The sequence below is a fragment of the Sarcophilus harrisii genome, chromosome 6 (assembly GCF_902635505.1).
Source record: "Sarcophilus harrisii chromosome 6, mSarHar1.11, whole genome shotgun sequence".
Taxonomy (NCBI): domain Eukaryota; kingdom Metazoa; phylum Chordata; class Mammalia; order Dasyuromorphia; family Dasyuridae; genus Sarcophilus; species Sarcophilus harrisii.
This window is the reverse complement of record NC_045431.1, coordinates 36,200,088-36,217,138: the sequence shown is the minus strand read 5'-3', so window position 1 is coordinate 36,217,138 and position 17,051 is coordinate 36,200,088. Positions and strand designations below refer to the sequence as shown.

The 17,051-nt window shown below is 36.0% G+C and overlaps 1 protein-coding gene across 1 annotated transcript in view; it reads left to right on the top strand.

The window, feature by feature from the left end:
* The first annotated feature begins 390 nt into the window (after positions 1 to 390).
* LRRC66 (leucine rich repeat containing 66) overlaps positions 391 to 17,051 on the top strand; it is a 30,722-nt gene continuing 14,061 nt past the window's right edge. The window contains exons 1-3 of the mRNA XM_012552247.3: positions 391 to 693; positions 951 to 1,451; positions 14,995 to 15,164. Of these exons, the coding sequence (XP_012407701.1) occupies positions 666 to 693; positions 951 to 1,451; positions 14,995 to 15,164 (699 nt within the window). The 5' untranslated portion in view covers positions 391 to 665. The remainder of the gene's footprint in view (positions 694 to 950; positions 1,452 to 14,994; positions 15,165 to 17,051) is intronic.

The following is a 17,051-nucleotide window of genomic DNA, read 5'->3' as shown; positions in this document are numbered from 1 at the left end:
TAAGCCCCCGGTTTGAAATAACTGGAAGGATATATTTGGAAATGAAGAAGATGTTAAAACAAAAGCCATCAATAAAAATTTTTAAATAATGTTTATCTCAAATGGAATAATTTTTTGAAAAAAAATCATTTGGGGTAATTATTTTCCACTGAGAATTCTTCTTTTGGGGGTTAAAGTTGATATATTCAAACAGTCTATATTCAGATGAATATGATACTTAACAGCTTTCTCAGATAATACTGCCCCTAAAAAGGTATCTGGCTCACCTATATGGATGTGGGGAAATCAAGTTTTTAAAACCAAACTAGTGTGTGCAATGTGTTTCTAAATCTTGTAACCTGAGAGTGATATTGTTTTCCAGAGTGCAAAGACAAACATGCATAAACTACCAAAGGCTAAACTTTCCATTCTTATCTATTGATTTAATTTCCATATAAATTTTGAACTTCAAACTTCTGTTTGACCCATTGAACTTTCCACCACTCAGTGCTCTAGTACTAAGCCACATGTCTCTCTCAAGACAGAATTGTAGATAAGCATAATTGACTTTGCTCTTTCTGTAGAACCAGTGAGGAAGCAGAAAAGTCCCAAGCCTCGATAATCTTTCACTAACTCCATAGTACACTACCGGGTGACTGCTGGGTGACTGGACTGCCGGGTGACGGATGTTTAAAAAACAGAAGCATTTTAAAGGTAAGACCCAGAGGAGTAAATTACTTTCTGAAAAATTAGATGAACTGTGATACAAATATTCATTCTCTTAAATATTTAATCTTTTCAAAGACAAATCTTAGCAACAAAAAAATTCTTTAAGAACGAAAACGTTTCTTTTAAAAATACTTAAAATTCTTTCAGTTTCGATAGACATCTTTCTATTTGCTTCTAGCTTTAAAAAGATTGCTGTGTGTGAATAATAGAATTTATTTAGCTTTTCTTTTTTTTTCCAACAGGCATTATGAAAAGCTCTTACCTTATTGTAATTACTGTAGTGCTAAGTCTTTATTTGACCAGAACAGCAGCAACCAAATCAAGAAAACTTGATATTCTGTCTGACTCCAGATGCCGATGGAATGGGGACCTTTTGATGGATTGTTCTTTTACTGGAAAATCTGATATTCCAAAGGCTATACCACAAACAGTGACTACAGTGGATTTAAGTTACAATTCTATTAGAGCTCTCTCAGGGTCTGACATGAAAAACGAAGATTGGGCCATAAAACACCTGAATCTCAGGAACAATAGGATATCTGAGCTAACTTTCAGCTCTTTTATGTGTTTTCCCTCTTTGGAAACGTTAAACCTGAATGACAATGGAATCCACTCCATCTCATTGGATCTACAGAGACATAGCAGCTTATTAGGGAAATGCCAAAGAAAGGGTTTCAGAAATGTCTTTACGTCTCTCAAAGTTTTGTCAGTTCAAAGAAATCATCTTAATGCTACACCACGGGGTAAGTGTAAGTATAAAAAAGTAGAATGCAGTATACAATAAATGTGTCCTCTTGACTTGGTTTGCTTTTGGATAAACACGGACTCCATATTAACTTTCAGTTTTACTTTTCTGGAACTAGAGTTGAAAAGAAAGCCATTTGTTTTCTTTAGAGCAGGTGCTATCTTTAAAAGAAGAGCTCTTGAATTTAGTATAATTTTAAACTTAGTGCTATAACTTAAAGGATTTATATAAAACATTACTTTTCTTTCCCGTGATAACTTTATTTCCTTGATAATGTGGGCTACTCAGAGTATATTAGGAATTATATAATGCTAGACTTTAAATTACTTGTTATGTAATCATATGTTAATTACCGAGTATATACTCAATTATCCTGACGACAAAAAGCTCTAAGAAACGACTAGGTTTGGATGTGATTCATTTGACACGGAACTGGATTTAACTTTAGTGTTATGATGAGAGACTCAATTTTCTTATCTTATTAGTATATTTTTTTACCACAGCTCGTTAAGTGATCTGGAGATGAGGATCAAAAATATGGTATTTCTACTTATTAGTATGCAAAGTACCTTTGACTGTTGCATTTTTTCCCTCTACTTGCAGAACAAACTTACAGAAATACATTGTGCTGTCAAAATGAATCAAAATCACAATCCCATATCCAACTCTGGTTCCTAACAAGACTCTAGTCTCCTTCTGTAACAAGATTACCCCTTCCAGGGTTCCTCCAGTCTGATGGTAAATGTTTGAAATAATAAATAGTGTTTCCACTAATTCTCATGGAAGGCTATTCAATAATGCAGTGTTTTTATTTTAGGAAACATAACTTGCTATTCGGTCTAAACTTGCCTTACCTTCTTTTCATTACATGTTGCTACTCAATTTTCTCCACTTTGTGGGGTTGGGATGTGTTTGAGATGTTTACATATTCAATGTTATTAATTTTATTAAGCATCTATTATGTACAAGACACTATCCTGCATATTATAAGACATGCAGAGAAATATTACAAGATTGCCATCTTCTCTTCATCTCAATTTGTGCCTTTTTTTCTCCATTTTTTTCCATTGAGTTCTTATATTCCTTTTTTGGGGGGGACATGGGGAGGGGATAATGCCTTTTCTCCAAACTTGCTTTTAGCATCTTTTAGATAATGGTAATCTAAAATTGAAGAGGAAATCCTTCTCCTTCCTTTTTGGACATAACCTATTAATTTTTCTCTCTTATATTTCATAGAATGATGTCAGGTGTTTTGTTTTGTTTTGTTCTTTTTTAATAAGATCCTAGGCCATCGTTCCTCTGTAGCTAGTGAAGGCTATATTTGTTGTCCTTTGCTAAACTGATAATCTAAGGTTGTAGTGTGACTATTTGGACATCTTAGATCTCAACTAGCACTTTGTTCTGCAGCAGTCCAATAGATGTAATCAAAGAGCCCTGAAGACAATCTAACTTATCACTTGTATTTTGAACAAGTTATTGAACTTATATAGTCTCAGCATTTTCTAATGCAATCAAGACTTCATCAGGACATCAGGACACCAAGTCCATCCCTCATATATGGAGCCCTTCAAAAACTATCCCAAGTTCAAGGCACTTAGAAGATCCTCATCAATTCAAAATCACAGTTCATGAACCCCTGTAAATGTAGTTACTTTTACCAATCAGCCAGTTGACGTAAGTAGTTCGAATGAAAAGTATTCAATGAAACAGTACAGAAAGTAAAATAATAAGAGAACTTTTATCTCCCACCTCCTCCCCAACTAAATGACACCATACTTTCTCACAAATACACATCAGTAAGGAGGAAAGTCCTAACACCCTACTCCAGAAATAACAGGAAGAACATAGATGATAACAGAAGAAGAAAGGAATGAAAAGTGGGAGGAGTAAAGGAAGGAGACAAGGAAGGAAGGAAGGGGATAAGGAAGGAAAGAGGGAAGAAAGGAAGGAGGGAAGGGAGAATGGGAAGGAAGGAAGGAGAGAAGAAAGGAAGGAGGGAAGAAGGAAAGGAAGGAGGGAGAGAAGAAAGGAGGGAGGGAAGGAAGAAGGAAAGTAGATAACGGAATCTTAGCTGTGAGATTCTTTGAAATAAAGTTCAAATAGAAGCCCTGAATTTGTATATACAATCACTGTCATGGTTCTGCATAGAATTCATTTTCTGACCTTTCCAATTCCTTGAATTTTTGCAGTTTGAATTATTTTTCCCTAATTGTACTATCTGGCATTTATTCAGAGTAATTTTGTTATTTTTCATAATTGCTTTTATAGCCAAATTCTCATTCATTTTTGTGTGGCAAGGACATTCTAGGGAGGCAGAGCTAGTAAGAGAAGATGCTGTCTAGAGCCCCTTCCTATAGAGCAGTTCTTACCCTTTTTGTTTTGTTTTGTTTTTTGGTTTCATAGACCCTTTAGTAGTCTGGAAAAAGCTTGTAGACTGTCTCAGAATAATGCTTTTACATGTAAAAACAAAATATCTAAGATTACAAAGAAAACCAGAATTGTCAAAGCATTTTTTTAAAATTCACAGACTCTAGAGAATAATCACTTGATCAAAGCCATCTCTGGCCTTGCCCATAAAGGCTGGTTTTTCCCAACAGCCAAATGCACTATTTTTAGTCCCCACCCCACCCCACCCCAGAAGTTAGTTTATAGGAGTACTAAATGTTATCATCACAATGACATGCCTCCTTTACACATGAGTTTCAATGAGTCAGAGGCAGAGTAACTGGTGCCAGAGTAAAACAAATGAGAAAGGAAGACATGGCTGACCTGAGCACCTTCCTTAAAAGAAGGTCCTGAAGGAGCTATTCAAACCTAATAGAACAGAGAGAGAAGCCAAAGGGTGTAGAATAGTTCCAATGGGTGAATTCCAGGGCTAGAGGGAGAAGCTTTCAGGAGGAAGAGGTTTCTGGGTAGCCTGAGATAAATGAAAGCTAATAAGTCAATTTATTGAATTGAATTATTATTACTTTTACCAATTTACTTAATTTTTCTCACCTTCACTTTCCTCACCTGTCAAATGAAAATAAGAATACTTATATATTATCTAGCCCTTGAGAATTGTTCTCAGAAGAGTATCTGACAAACTTTAAAGAATTAAATAAACGAGAATCATTAGTTTGTATTACAATATATCCCCTTGATGTAAGTTTGAATTAGCAGGAAGGAGTTAGAATGAAATAATGAATCTAAAATTTCCCCCTAATCAAAAAATAGCTCAGAAAAATCTAAGTGAAAAAAAAACATAATAGTTTTGCTGGGACTTACCACCCAATCATTTTTAAAGAAGTTAAATATTTTATTGTAAACTTCGAAGGGTAATGTGGAGCGGTGAATAGAGAGCTAGTCAGGAAGGTGGGAAGCTCTGGGTTCAAGTGTCACTCCTCATACATGTTGGCCATGTAACTATGAGCAAATCACTCTTAATGTAATCAATTTTCTGAGATCATAAATTGCAGAGAAGTTGCTAGCCTACAGTTCCCTATAATAAAAACCACAGATCAAGTCCCTAATCCTATTACAAAGTTAACATTCAACAGCAACACAAATGTGTTCAGTAACTAGTTAGATTTAAATTAATTTTATAATTTGTCCATTCATTCATTTCCTCTCTTATGGAGTCATAGCCCATGTGTCACCTTGCATTTTCTCAAAAAAAGTCTTTCTCTATTTCTGTATTTTCCCCCTACTCTTAATCACATTATAGTTTTCTCTTACATTAAGGTATGATGGTTTGTTTGTTTTTTTTTAAACTATTTCTCTGTTATAACCCAGCCATGGCCAGGTTTGAGGATGATTATTTGGGTACACTCCTGGAAAGGAGCAGAGAGCAATCCTAAATCAGTTTGTTAAGAATAACTTCTCATGCAGCATGTACATGTGAGCAAACCTTTTCCCCATAGTGTGGGGACTTACCCTTTGGCAATTTAGAGAGAAGATGAATTGGTTTTTCAGTGATTTACCCCCAATATTACTGGTTGGTTGGAACTCCAGTGAGCATAACTGGCATATAAAAGAGACATACAATACTTCTAATCTTTTTGCCTTTGCATATTTTCTCTTTTGTCCCTTTCTTCTAGAGAATTATAAGAGTTTGGGGAAAGGATTTCTCCCTTCCTTTCTCTGTCCTCCCTCCCACATCAGGAGATGTTGCCCATATGGCCTGAGCAAAGTTGGGCTTTTCCTATCACAGGGATAGCAATATCATAGCAATGACAAAATTATCACCGAAGCACATAGTGGAGAATAGACAAAGGAATTCACAGATAATGTTCCTGAGCTCTAAGCTCTTCTGGCGTAGAAGAAAAATGCGTACAACATGATCTAGGAATCTATCCTCCTAGGCAGAGAAGGGACATTTCCTTGATAGTGACAACCTTGTGGATGACCCCCAATTTAAGAGTTAGAGGACAGACTTTCTGAGAAAGGGATTTCCTAAGCAGCAGTTTTCTTGGAGAAATAAGATACTTGTTCACATGGCCCTGTAGTTGGAGGAGCTACAAGAGTTAAATCATGTCATTACATGGAGAATAAGATTGGGATCTATCACCTCCTGCTATTTCAATGAGTTATCCAGAAATTACAGATATAATGAGAAAGGTATTATTTGTTCCAAATTACGTTTTTTTATGGAAGGAATCTTTTTTTCTAGTAAATTTATTTATTTTTTTTTTATCACACATTGATTTTTGAATCATGTTGGGAGAGAAAAATCAGAGCAAAAAGGAAAAACCATGGGTGAGAGAAAAAAAAACAGAAAAAAGAAGTGAATATGGCATGAGTTGATTTACATTCAATATCCTTAGTTCTTTTTCTGGTTGCAGATGGCATTTTCTGTCAAAGTTTATTGGGATTGCTTTGGATCACTGACCCATTGAGAAAAGAACCAAGTCTTTCATAATTGGTCAACCCACATTTTTGCTGTTATTGTGTACAATGTACTCCTGGTTCTGCTTATTTCACTCAACAATCAGTAAATCTTTCCAGGCCTTTCTAAAATCAGCTCATTCGTCATTTTTTATAGAACATAATATTCCATTACCTTCATGTACCACCACTTATTCAACCATTCCCCAGTTGATGGGCATCTGCTCATTGTTCCAATTCTTTGCTTCCACAAAAAGAGCTGCTGCCAACATTGTTTGCACATGTGGCTCCTCTCCCCTGCTTTATGATTTCCCTGGGATACAGACCCAGTAATGGCACTGCTGGGCCAAAGGGTATGCACAGTTTTATAGCCCTTTGGGCACAGTTCCAAATTGCTCTATGGGAGGACCCTAAATCAGAGTGCTACAAATCTGGGAAGGAGGAAGTATTCTGTAAGTCTCATGGCAAAGAAAGGTTTGCCTGGAATATTAAAGTATTACCCCATGGCAACCCAAAGGTCAATTTCCTTCTAAGGGAGAACTTATATGGCTCTCGGTGGATCCTTTGAATGCCTTTTGTGTTTTCTGTAACTGATAGATTCCTGCAAATGCTATGTATTTTCTACATTTTCTGCGCAATGAAATATAGGTTGTCCTTTATTCAAAATGTATCTATTTCCTCTAGTGCTTTTATCCACATGTGTGGAAACCTAGACATGAATTTTCCTAGAGTAAATTCCAGGATTAATGAACCCCCCCAAAAAAACTAACTTCTTTGGTCAATTCCAAAAACAAAACCTGATTTTTATGAAGTCAGAATTTGGGGTTGAGGGGAGGAAGGAATGATAAATAGGGATCACAAGTCACAATCCAAAAAAGAAGACTGAACTTACTTTGGTGAGTATTGTATGATTCTATGTTGTTCAAAGTAAAATATTTGTAAGGACACCACAGTACAAAGGGATCAAACTTGTTTCGGCGCCGTTTGCATGTTCAGTTTGAAGCCCCTCTTGATTCTCAGTTCTTAGTGCTGCCATATCAAATTGTCTTGTATTTTATTTATATGCCCACATGTTGTGTCCAATTGATAAAATATAAGATCCTCAAGGACAAGGAATACTTCATTTGTTGGTCATGATCTGCCCAGCCTTCAGCATAATGCCTTTACATGCTTTGCAGATGTTTGGTGAATGAATTCATAAAGTTAATATTCACGGGATACATGTATGTGTGCATGTAAGTGTGTGTATGGATGTTTAGGTGTGTGTATTCAGGAGAGTGTGCTACACATTTCCAGAAGATGGCCTTGGGCTTTATGTACTAGTAATAATCACTTCGGGCTATGGGAGATAAGAAGCTCTGCCCTTGAAGAAACACAGAAAATCTAAGTTTTAAATCTTTCATCTATTAGTTATGTAACCTTAGGCGAGTCACTTAATACCACACATTTCCAAAATACTTCAGGGCTGATAAAGCACATTCCTCTCCACCTTCTCAAGTAGACAATGTAAATATAATTATTCTTATTTTTATAGGCTCAGAGAGGAATGACTTACCCAGGATCACACTGCTAGGAAGTACCAGAGTGATCATTTGAACTCAGACCCCTTTGATGATAAATCTGGCACACCTTTCATTATACCACAGTGTTCTTTGGCTATAAAAATGAGCAGGGTTGGACTAGACCAGTGGTGCTACATTCAAGTAGAAACAGAATCACTAAGACCTGCTAATTTAGAAAACTATAAATGAACATCTATGTACTATAATTTTTATTATTTTGTAAAATTTTCCCATAATTGGGAATTTTCATTTTAATTAAATTTAATTTCCTAATTATGTTTTCATCTAATTCAACTACATTTCTAGACTAGATGACCCTAAGACATTTTGTGATTCTGATTCTGTAAAAAGCTGATCTCACTCAACAAAACTCTGACTGTCACCTGTTCCTGACCCAATGACAGCTAGTTTTCTGAGCTCCGTGACAGCTGCGATGTTGCCAGCGTGTCACTTGTTTGGACCACGCTCAGGGAGGGAGTGGCAGGTGCAGACAGAGGAGAAGCCTCTGATGAATTTAACACCAGGGATGCACCAGCCAGCCCCCTTGCATGGGCCTTTTGATTACAATATTCTTAGCTCACCTCTCCCCAGTCAACATAAAACAGTTTTAAATAATGGAATTGATCCCAGGTCAGACTGTCCCAGCTTCAGCACACAACCCTTCCCAAGTGCCTGCAGGAGATTTGGCAATTGTATTAGCCAACAAATATTTTATTATTAAGCTTATAATCTTTAAGCAACCATCACATACATGGTACACAGGGCACTTTTAATTCCTTTCCTTCTCTTGTACCCAGTACTCTTTGGACCTGACATAATGATTACCTGCGTCCCATTGGTTTGTGTTTTGGTTTACTAAGTGAACTAATGTTCATTTAGTGAACATCAGAATTAGTGGGTGAAAATTATTAGAAATAAAATGGGATTACCACTTAAACTTTATCCTTGAAAAACAAAAATGAAGCATGGTGAGATGTTTAATCATCAGCTCTAAAGGAGAAAAAAAAACATACCCATGACATACTTTTAAGTTTAAATTGCATTATTGGCATTTTCTCGATCACTTTCTTAAGTATAAACCAATAGGTCAAATTCAAAATAAAAATGGCTCCCTGGAGAACATTGACTAGGAAAACTTTAAATTAACATTATATAACAAATATAAACATTAAATATATTTTTATTTATTTTGTTAAATATTTCCCAATTATGTTTTAATCAGGTTTTGTCTAGATACTCCTGAGAATATAGGCTGCTGGACTAAATAACCAATAAGATAATAAACCCAACGTAGATTTGTAGCATTTGCTGATATCGGAGTTGTATATGCTCACATTGGAAAGTTAACAATAGGCTCTTGGTCTGGGACAAGCCAGCTCCAGCCTATCTTTGGTAGTTCAGCAAAAAAGGTGTAGTTTGTAAAGTTATATAGGCTTTTGGTTATAAGTGGTTTCTCCTTTTAAAAACCACATTTTCCTAATTGATGACAAATTAGTTTTTGTTCAGTTATTTTCAGTCTTTTTTGATTCTTCCTGATCCCATTTGGGGTTTTCTTGGCAAAGATACTGGAGAGGTTTGCCATTTCCTTCTCCAGCTCATTTTACAGATGAGGAAACTGAGGCAAAAGAGTTGATTGATTTCACCAAGGTCACACAGCTAATAAGTGTCCAGGGCTGGAACTCAAGTTGTCCTGATTCCAGGTCTGGCATTTTATCCACCTGGCCACCCTTGACAAATTATATTAATCTATAAATAATTGCTCCCAAAAGTCAACACTGAGTTACGCTTGCATTTACTATAAGCTACGTCTTGAATTTCAATTCAATTCAATGAACATTTTTAAAGTATTTACTATATGTCCAGCTTTTACAGATGCTGGAAATACAAAGAAAAAAATAGCAGGGACTGTGTGGGTGCTGCCCTCAACTAACTTGTATTCCATTGGACGACAAAGGAAGGGACTGCAGACAAGAAGGCAGGAAGGAGAAAAGAGACCATATGTTTCTTTTTTTTTTTTTTTTTTTTTTTAATTTAATAGCCTTTTATTTACAGGATATATTTACATGGGTAACTTTACAGCATTAACAATTGCCAAACCTCTTGTTCCAATTTTTCACCTCTTACCCCCCACCCCCTCCCCTAGATGGCAGGATGACCAGTAGATGTTAAATATATTAAAATATAAATTAGATACACAATAAGTATACCTGACCCAAACGTTATTTTGCTGTACAAAAAGAATCAGACTCTGAAATATTGTACAATTAGCTTGTGAAGGAAATCAAAAATGCAGGTGTGCATAAATATAGGGATTGGGAATTCAATGTAATGGTTTTTAGTCATCTCCCAGAGTTCTTTTTCTGGGCAGAGCTGGTTCAATTCATTACTGCTCCATTGGAAATGATTTGGTTGATCTCGTTGCTGAGGATGGCCTGGTCCATCAGAACTGGTCATCATACAGTATTGTTATTGAAGTATATAATGATCTCCTGGTCCTGCTCATTTCACTCAGCATCAGTTCGTGTAAGTCTCTCCAGGCCTTTCTGAAATTATCCTGTTGGTCATTTCTTACAGAACAGTAATATTCCATAATATTCATATAGCACAATTTATTCAGCCATTCTCCAACGATGGACAACCATTCAGTTTCCAGTTTTTAGCCACTACAAAAAGGGCTGCCACAAACATTCGTGCACATACAGGTCCCTTTCCCTTCTTTATAATCTCTTTGGGATATAATCCCAGTAGTAACACTGCTGGATCAAAGGGTATGCACAGTTTGATAACTTTTTGAGCATAGTTCCAAACTACTCTCCAAAATTTGGATTCGTTCACAACTCCACCAACAATGCATCAATGTCCCAGTTTTCCCGCATCCCCTCCAACAATCATCATTATTTTTTCCTGTCATCTTAGCCAATCTGACAGGTGTGTAGTGGTATCTTAGAGTTGTCTTAATTTGCATTTCTCTGATTAATAATGACTTGGAGCATCTTTTCATATGACTAGAAATAGTTTCAATTTCTTCATCTGAGAATTGTCTGTTCATATCCTTTGACCATTTTTCAATTGGAGAATGGCTTGATTTTTTATAAATTAGAGTTAATTCTCTATATATTTTGGAAATGAGTCCTTTATCAGAATCTTTGACTGTAAAAATATTTTCCCAGTTTATTGCTTTCCTTCTAATCTTGTCTGCATTAGTTGAGACTATATGTTTCCAGAACCTTTGAAGAGAGAAGGAAGCTGGAAAGAAGGAAAGGGTTTCCTGGAGGAGGTAACACCTGAACAAAGGCTTGAAGCCTGAGGAGGATTCTGAGACTTGATGAAATTCTCCTCAATGGAGATTTCCCATCCCATACAGGGTACACAGGGCACTTATCATTTCCTTTCCTTCTCTTGTTCCCAGTGCTCTTTGGACCTGACTTAATTATTACCTGCTTCTCATTAGTCTGTATTTCAGTTTACTAAAACTATTTCATTAATCAAAGGAAATGTTGACTAAGGGAGGAGTGTTCTCTTAACAGAGAGCCTCTTGGGACATTTTTCAATTAGGTCAGAAATAAGTGGGATCATTTTTTCAATTCAATTCAGCACACGTCATTTATCCGGCAAACATTTATTTTAAAAAACAGCTACCATGGGCAAATCTCTATATGAAATGAATCACAACACTGTTCAAGATGTCTCTTTGACATCCTCTTTTTATCTTAAGTTCAGTTCTCTTTTACCTCATCTTACTACCTTACTACAGCATCCATTTAATTCTTGCCACTTCCAGCCTCTTCTCCATGCTAAACTATTTTACATATAGTAATCTAACTTTACTTAAATACCTCATCCACTACTTTCCCTGTTCATGAATCTGTTATGGTTCCCTAGTCTATCAACTGAGTTCATTTTTTTCTGAGTTTCAATTCCATAATTCTACCCTTTATTTCCCAATATTCACCAATACATTCCTCTCCTCCTGTGAGACAGATTTCTTCATTGTCCATTTCATTCACCATGTTTATTCCAGGTCCAGTTCACTCTCACTTTCACTATGATCACTGAACTTGAGCTCTCTCTTCTCTGAATTCTTACAGCATTTATTGTCTGTCCCAGTCACTCGAAACCTTTAAAAATACCCCTTAAAAGGTATGTATTTAGTAGAAAGAATACTAAACTGGGAGTCATGAAAGCTGTGAGTTAAAATCCTTACCCCACAACTTATGAGCTTTGTGTAAAGCAAATTCCTTAACATTCCTAATCTTTAATTTCCTCATTTATACCATAAAAACAGTATTTCTTGCACTAGCTATAACATAGGGAAAGTGCTTAGTAAACTGTAAAGCAGTATGGCTAGAACATTATCAATATTGACTAGTGGGGAAAGTTATTATTTCTTAAAATCCCTGAGACTATTTCCTAGGTTGTAAAATGGAGATAAGAGTACCGTGAGCACTTACCTAATGGTAAGGGATTCTCAAACTTTTAGTCTCAGCTCCCTTTATACTCTTAAAAACTATCAAGGATTCTCAATGAGCTGTTTATTGTTATATCTATTGGTATTTACCATATTAGAATTAAAATGTCTTAGTGTTATTTTAAAAACAGTTTTGACCTCACAGACTCTGCAGAAGGATCTCATATTCACAGGGGCCCCCAAGATCATACTTTTAAAAACACTGCTAAAAATAAAAAAAATAATAAAAATAAACCACTGCCTCGGAGGTTAACTGTAAGATTCTGTGAGATAATATCTGAGAAATGCTTAACAAAGGCTAGTACAAATGGCAATGATTATCTTCAAATTATTATTAATTATCTTAAAATATCCTAGAAATGTGAGATCTTCTTGTCAGCTCTGGCTATTCTTGATTATTTTTCAATGCTTTGCCTCTCCATATTGACTTTATTTATATATAATTATTGCATGTACTTCATCTTATGCCCCTGTTTTCTTCTCTTATCAGTCTCCTCAAGTTTCTCTGAATTTATCTGAACTTATGACACAGTAACAGTCCATTATAGTCATATGTTAAAATGTGTTCAGTCATTGCCTGGTGGTTGGTTAGAAAGCTATTTTCTTTCCAGATTTCCATTATTGCAAATAATGGTACCATGAATGTTTTCTCACATCACCTTTTTTCTTGAATCAAATAATCCAGGAAAGACTTTTTACACATTATTAAATCACATCCCATATGTATACATACAAATCTCAAAAGCAATAGAATTTAATATACACATATGTTCTATATATGGAAATGGAGTAAAAATATAATTTCAATAATAATAAGTAATTATGGAAAATGGAGTAAGAGAAATATAATTTCAGTAATCATAAGTAATTATAAGAAAGGTCATAGACACATAGGAGACTTGTACAGTTTTACAGCTGGAAAGAGTTCTAGTAGTTTTCTCAGCTGAAGACTGAAGCAACAATGAGAACTAGCAAACATAAAAAGGTCTTTATTCTAGAACATGCTTAATAGGAGAGACTTGTAATAGGATGTCAGTCCAAATAGCACATGCAAATGGGCTCTGCCTGGGGCCACCCCTCTCAGTTTGGTGAGCCTGTAAAGGATGGGTTTGGCCCCCATTCAGAGCAAGGGCAGGTGTTCTGGGATTATTTCCTGTCTGCTTATTACCTAAAGATGAGCCTTTTGTTCAGTTGTTGAGCCAGCCCCAACTAAGATCACAAAAGGTGCCAACAGAGAAATCTTGTCTCTCTTCCCTGGTAGCAAATAAAGTAGAAGAATTACAGGAAAGCTCTGTTGAAGTGAGAGAGTTACTTCTGCACCCATCCTCCCCTACTATGTGGCCATGAACACGGGAGGTCTCTATTTGGTTTCCTCCTTGAATTATTAGTCCTTTCTTGTTCTCAAAGGAATGAGTATTGAGATGAAGTTATGACTGTGCACTTCAGAAGGTTGGAGGAGCCATGAGGGGTCCTGTGTTGGGAGTCCAGGGCAGCCCCAAGAAACAACCTGCAAAAGGCAGTCATCAGGGAATCTACCCAGCAGCTGAAATACCGTGTCCTGCAGGCAAGTGGAAAACAGCCAGGAAAAGTGAACATTGAGGTGCAACCATTTCTTTTAAGCCCAAGTCCATTCTTCCCACAGACTCAAGTGGCTTGACTGACTTTTCGAAGCTCTCATGGTCACAGTCTGATCTACTCCTCCCAAACTCACACACCTAAATTCAGAAAAGAATATCCATTGCAAAGAGGCAAGAAAAAGAGAAGGTCCATGTGTCCACAGCCATGTGGCAACAGAGGATGTGCAGAGGGAGCTATCGCTTCCCTCACCAGAGGCTTATTGTTTCCAAAAAGAGAGAATGAGGTTCTCTGTTGAAACCTTCTATATGTGCGATCAGGCCTGGCTCATTAAATTAATTAATTAAATTAACAAACTAAATAATAGATAATAAATACAATAATAAATGAATAATAAATTGAATTAATAAATTAAAAGGCTTGCATTTACCACACAATACGTGTACAGTATCATGGGCTCCAAAATGGGAGCAAGGCCCCTCCATAAACAAGTAGTCCTACTTTTAGAAACAAGATCACCAAACTACCAACTTGAGTTGGCAGTGGACATGTCTGAAAACTGGACTTCTATTAACCACTCTCCCTTTCTCCTCCCTGTTACGTATTTCAATCAAATCATATAAAAACATTCATTTTGTCAAAGGCTTTTTCTGTAGCTATTGAAATAATCATATGATTTTGGTTTGGTTTGGTTTGATTTGGTTATTGATGTAGTCAATTATGCTAATAGTCTTCCTAACATTGAACCCAGCCCTACAGCCATGCTGTATTATCCTGGGGTAATCTCTTTTTTTTTTTTTTATTTAAGATTTTTGCATGAATCTTTATTAAGGAAATTGATCTATAATTTTCTTTTTCAGTTTTGACCCTACCTGTTAAATATGAGCACCATATCTGTGTCATGAAAGGAGTATTCCTTCTTTCCCTATTTTTCCAAATAGTTTGCATAGTACTAGAATTAGCTGTTTTTTAAATTAAACAAAAACATTCAGTATGTACCTTATGCAAGGCACCAAATCAACTATTAGATCTTAAATGACCTTCTTTTTCTTTTTTTCCTTGAAACACAGGACTCTGGAAACTGAAGTCTTTACAAATTTTGGATCTTTCATCTAATTCCATATCACAGATTGGACCAACTGATTTTCAAAACTGCCTACAGCTGGAGAAGCTTTATTTACAAAATAACAACATATCTAAGATTCACCCAAATGTCTTCAAGGATCTCAACAAACTTCAGGTTCTAAAAATCAGTTTTTGTTGTATTTAATATATATGTTTCTGTGTTTTTTAGATGTTTACTTTTTTAAACAGCCCTCTATTTCAATGTCCTCAGTGTCCCATGATGCTAATCAGTCATCTTAAAAAATGAGTTCATTTTTTGATCCCATAGTCGATGTAATCTTTCTAACCCAAAAAACTTAGGCCAGTTTCAGATAAAATGTGATCACCTCAAAAAGTCTTCAAACAGAAGAAGCCCAGCAATATTCAGTGTATAATAAATATTCAGAGGAAAGATAATCTTTGTGATTCCTTCAGTTTCTGTCACCAGGGCAATAGCACAGCAAAAGCCAAGTTGTCTAACAAACTTCCATTAATATTGAGCTTGGCTATCCAAGGACAGAGGAGGACAGAAATAACATAAATGTCTGGAAGCTATGACTAATCCCTAAACTTCAGATTAAGCATTAGTTTCAACTCTCCTGATCTTGTAGAACATCTTTGCTGGGGCTGGAAACAGGTAGCAAAAAGACAGAACTTAGTGTCAGTGACAGGGATATCAAAGATGATGGAAATGGTTAAAGAGAGGGAGGAAATGCTGCAACAAGTCAAGCATTTGGTCAACCCCCAAAAAACAAAAACAAAACAAAAACCATTTATCTAAAATTATAAAGACTCTAGAACTTAAGGAAGATGGAACTCAGCAGGCTGGGAATTAAGTCCTAGCAATGTAACATCCTGAGGACAGGCCCTGATTCACTTTTGTAATTGTATCTCCAGCACCCACCATAGTACTTAGCATAGAGTAAGTGCTTACTAAGTGCTTATTGATTGATTAATTGAATGATACAATAAATTTAAAGCCCTTTATATACATATAAGGTGGTGGTAGGGAACTGGTTTTGGAATTGAAATAATAAATTTATCCATTTATTTATAAATTATAAAATTATATATATGTAATATATAAATTATAAAATAAATAAATGATGTGAAAAATTGGCAATTATGGTCAGAAAAAAACAAATCCCATACCTAGAAGATAAAGAAGCGGTTTAGGAAATTGTGGAAGAGTAAAGTAGAGCATCATACTAGATCATTAAGCTGAATATTACCCAAAATGTGCTATTTTTTTTTAAAAAGAAGCATGATTTTAGCATGTAGAAACAAGTTAGACATTTTTTAAAAAATCATGAGGCTCTCTCCCTGCTACAGAAACCCCATTGCAACAAACTCCAAAGGGGTCTCCAGAATTCTTAAAACAGAATGCTGTTGTATAGGCAGTATCATACTGACAAGGAAACAAGATCTGAATTCATATTCTAGTAACTTGGGTTTCAGTCCTGACTCTGCCATTAATTAGGCCCAATCCCTTAACTTGGGGACATCAGTTTGCTCATCTATAAAATGAAGGGGTCACATGGGTACATCCTAAAGTCCTTTTGCTTTAATAAGCTTAGATTCTTTGATTATTGAAAAACGAGAGCCATGGGCTATGACTTAGAAATGCTGTAGTTAAGTGAGATTTCATAGGATTTCACAAAACCATATATCCCAAGCTGGAAGGGATGCCCTTCCCCACTTCTCCCTTTCACAGAACTGGGGCCCCAGGAGCTTCTATAAATGGCCCAAGTTCACACAGATAACAAGAGAAAATGGGTTTAGACCCAGGTCCTCTGTCCTTTCCCCTGTATCATTCACCATGGGAGAGTTGTATTTCTATGTTCGGTGTGAATCAGATCGCATTAAACCATTCTCTGAGGCCACAGTAGATCTAGGCCCACTTCAGCTGTGTTGTCAGTCCCAGAAGCAGCAACAGAAAGCTTAAGGCTCCAAGACCATGTCAACTTGTGATGCCCTAACACATATTTGTCAAGTTATCACTAAATATTAAGCTATTATACGC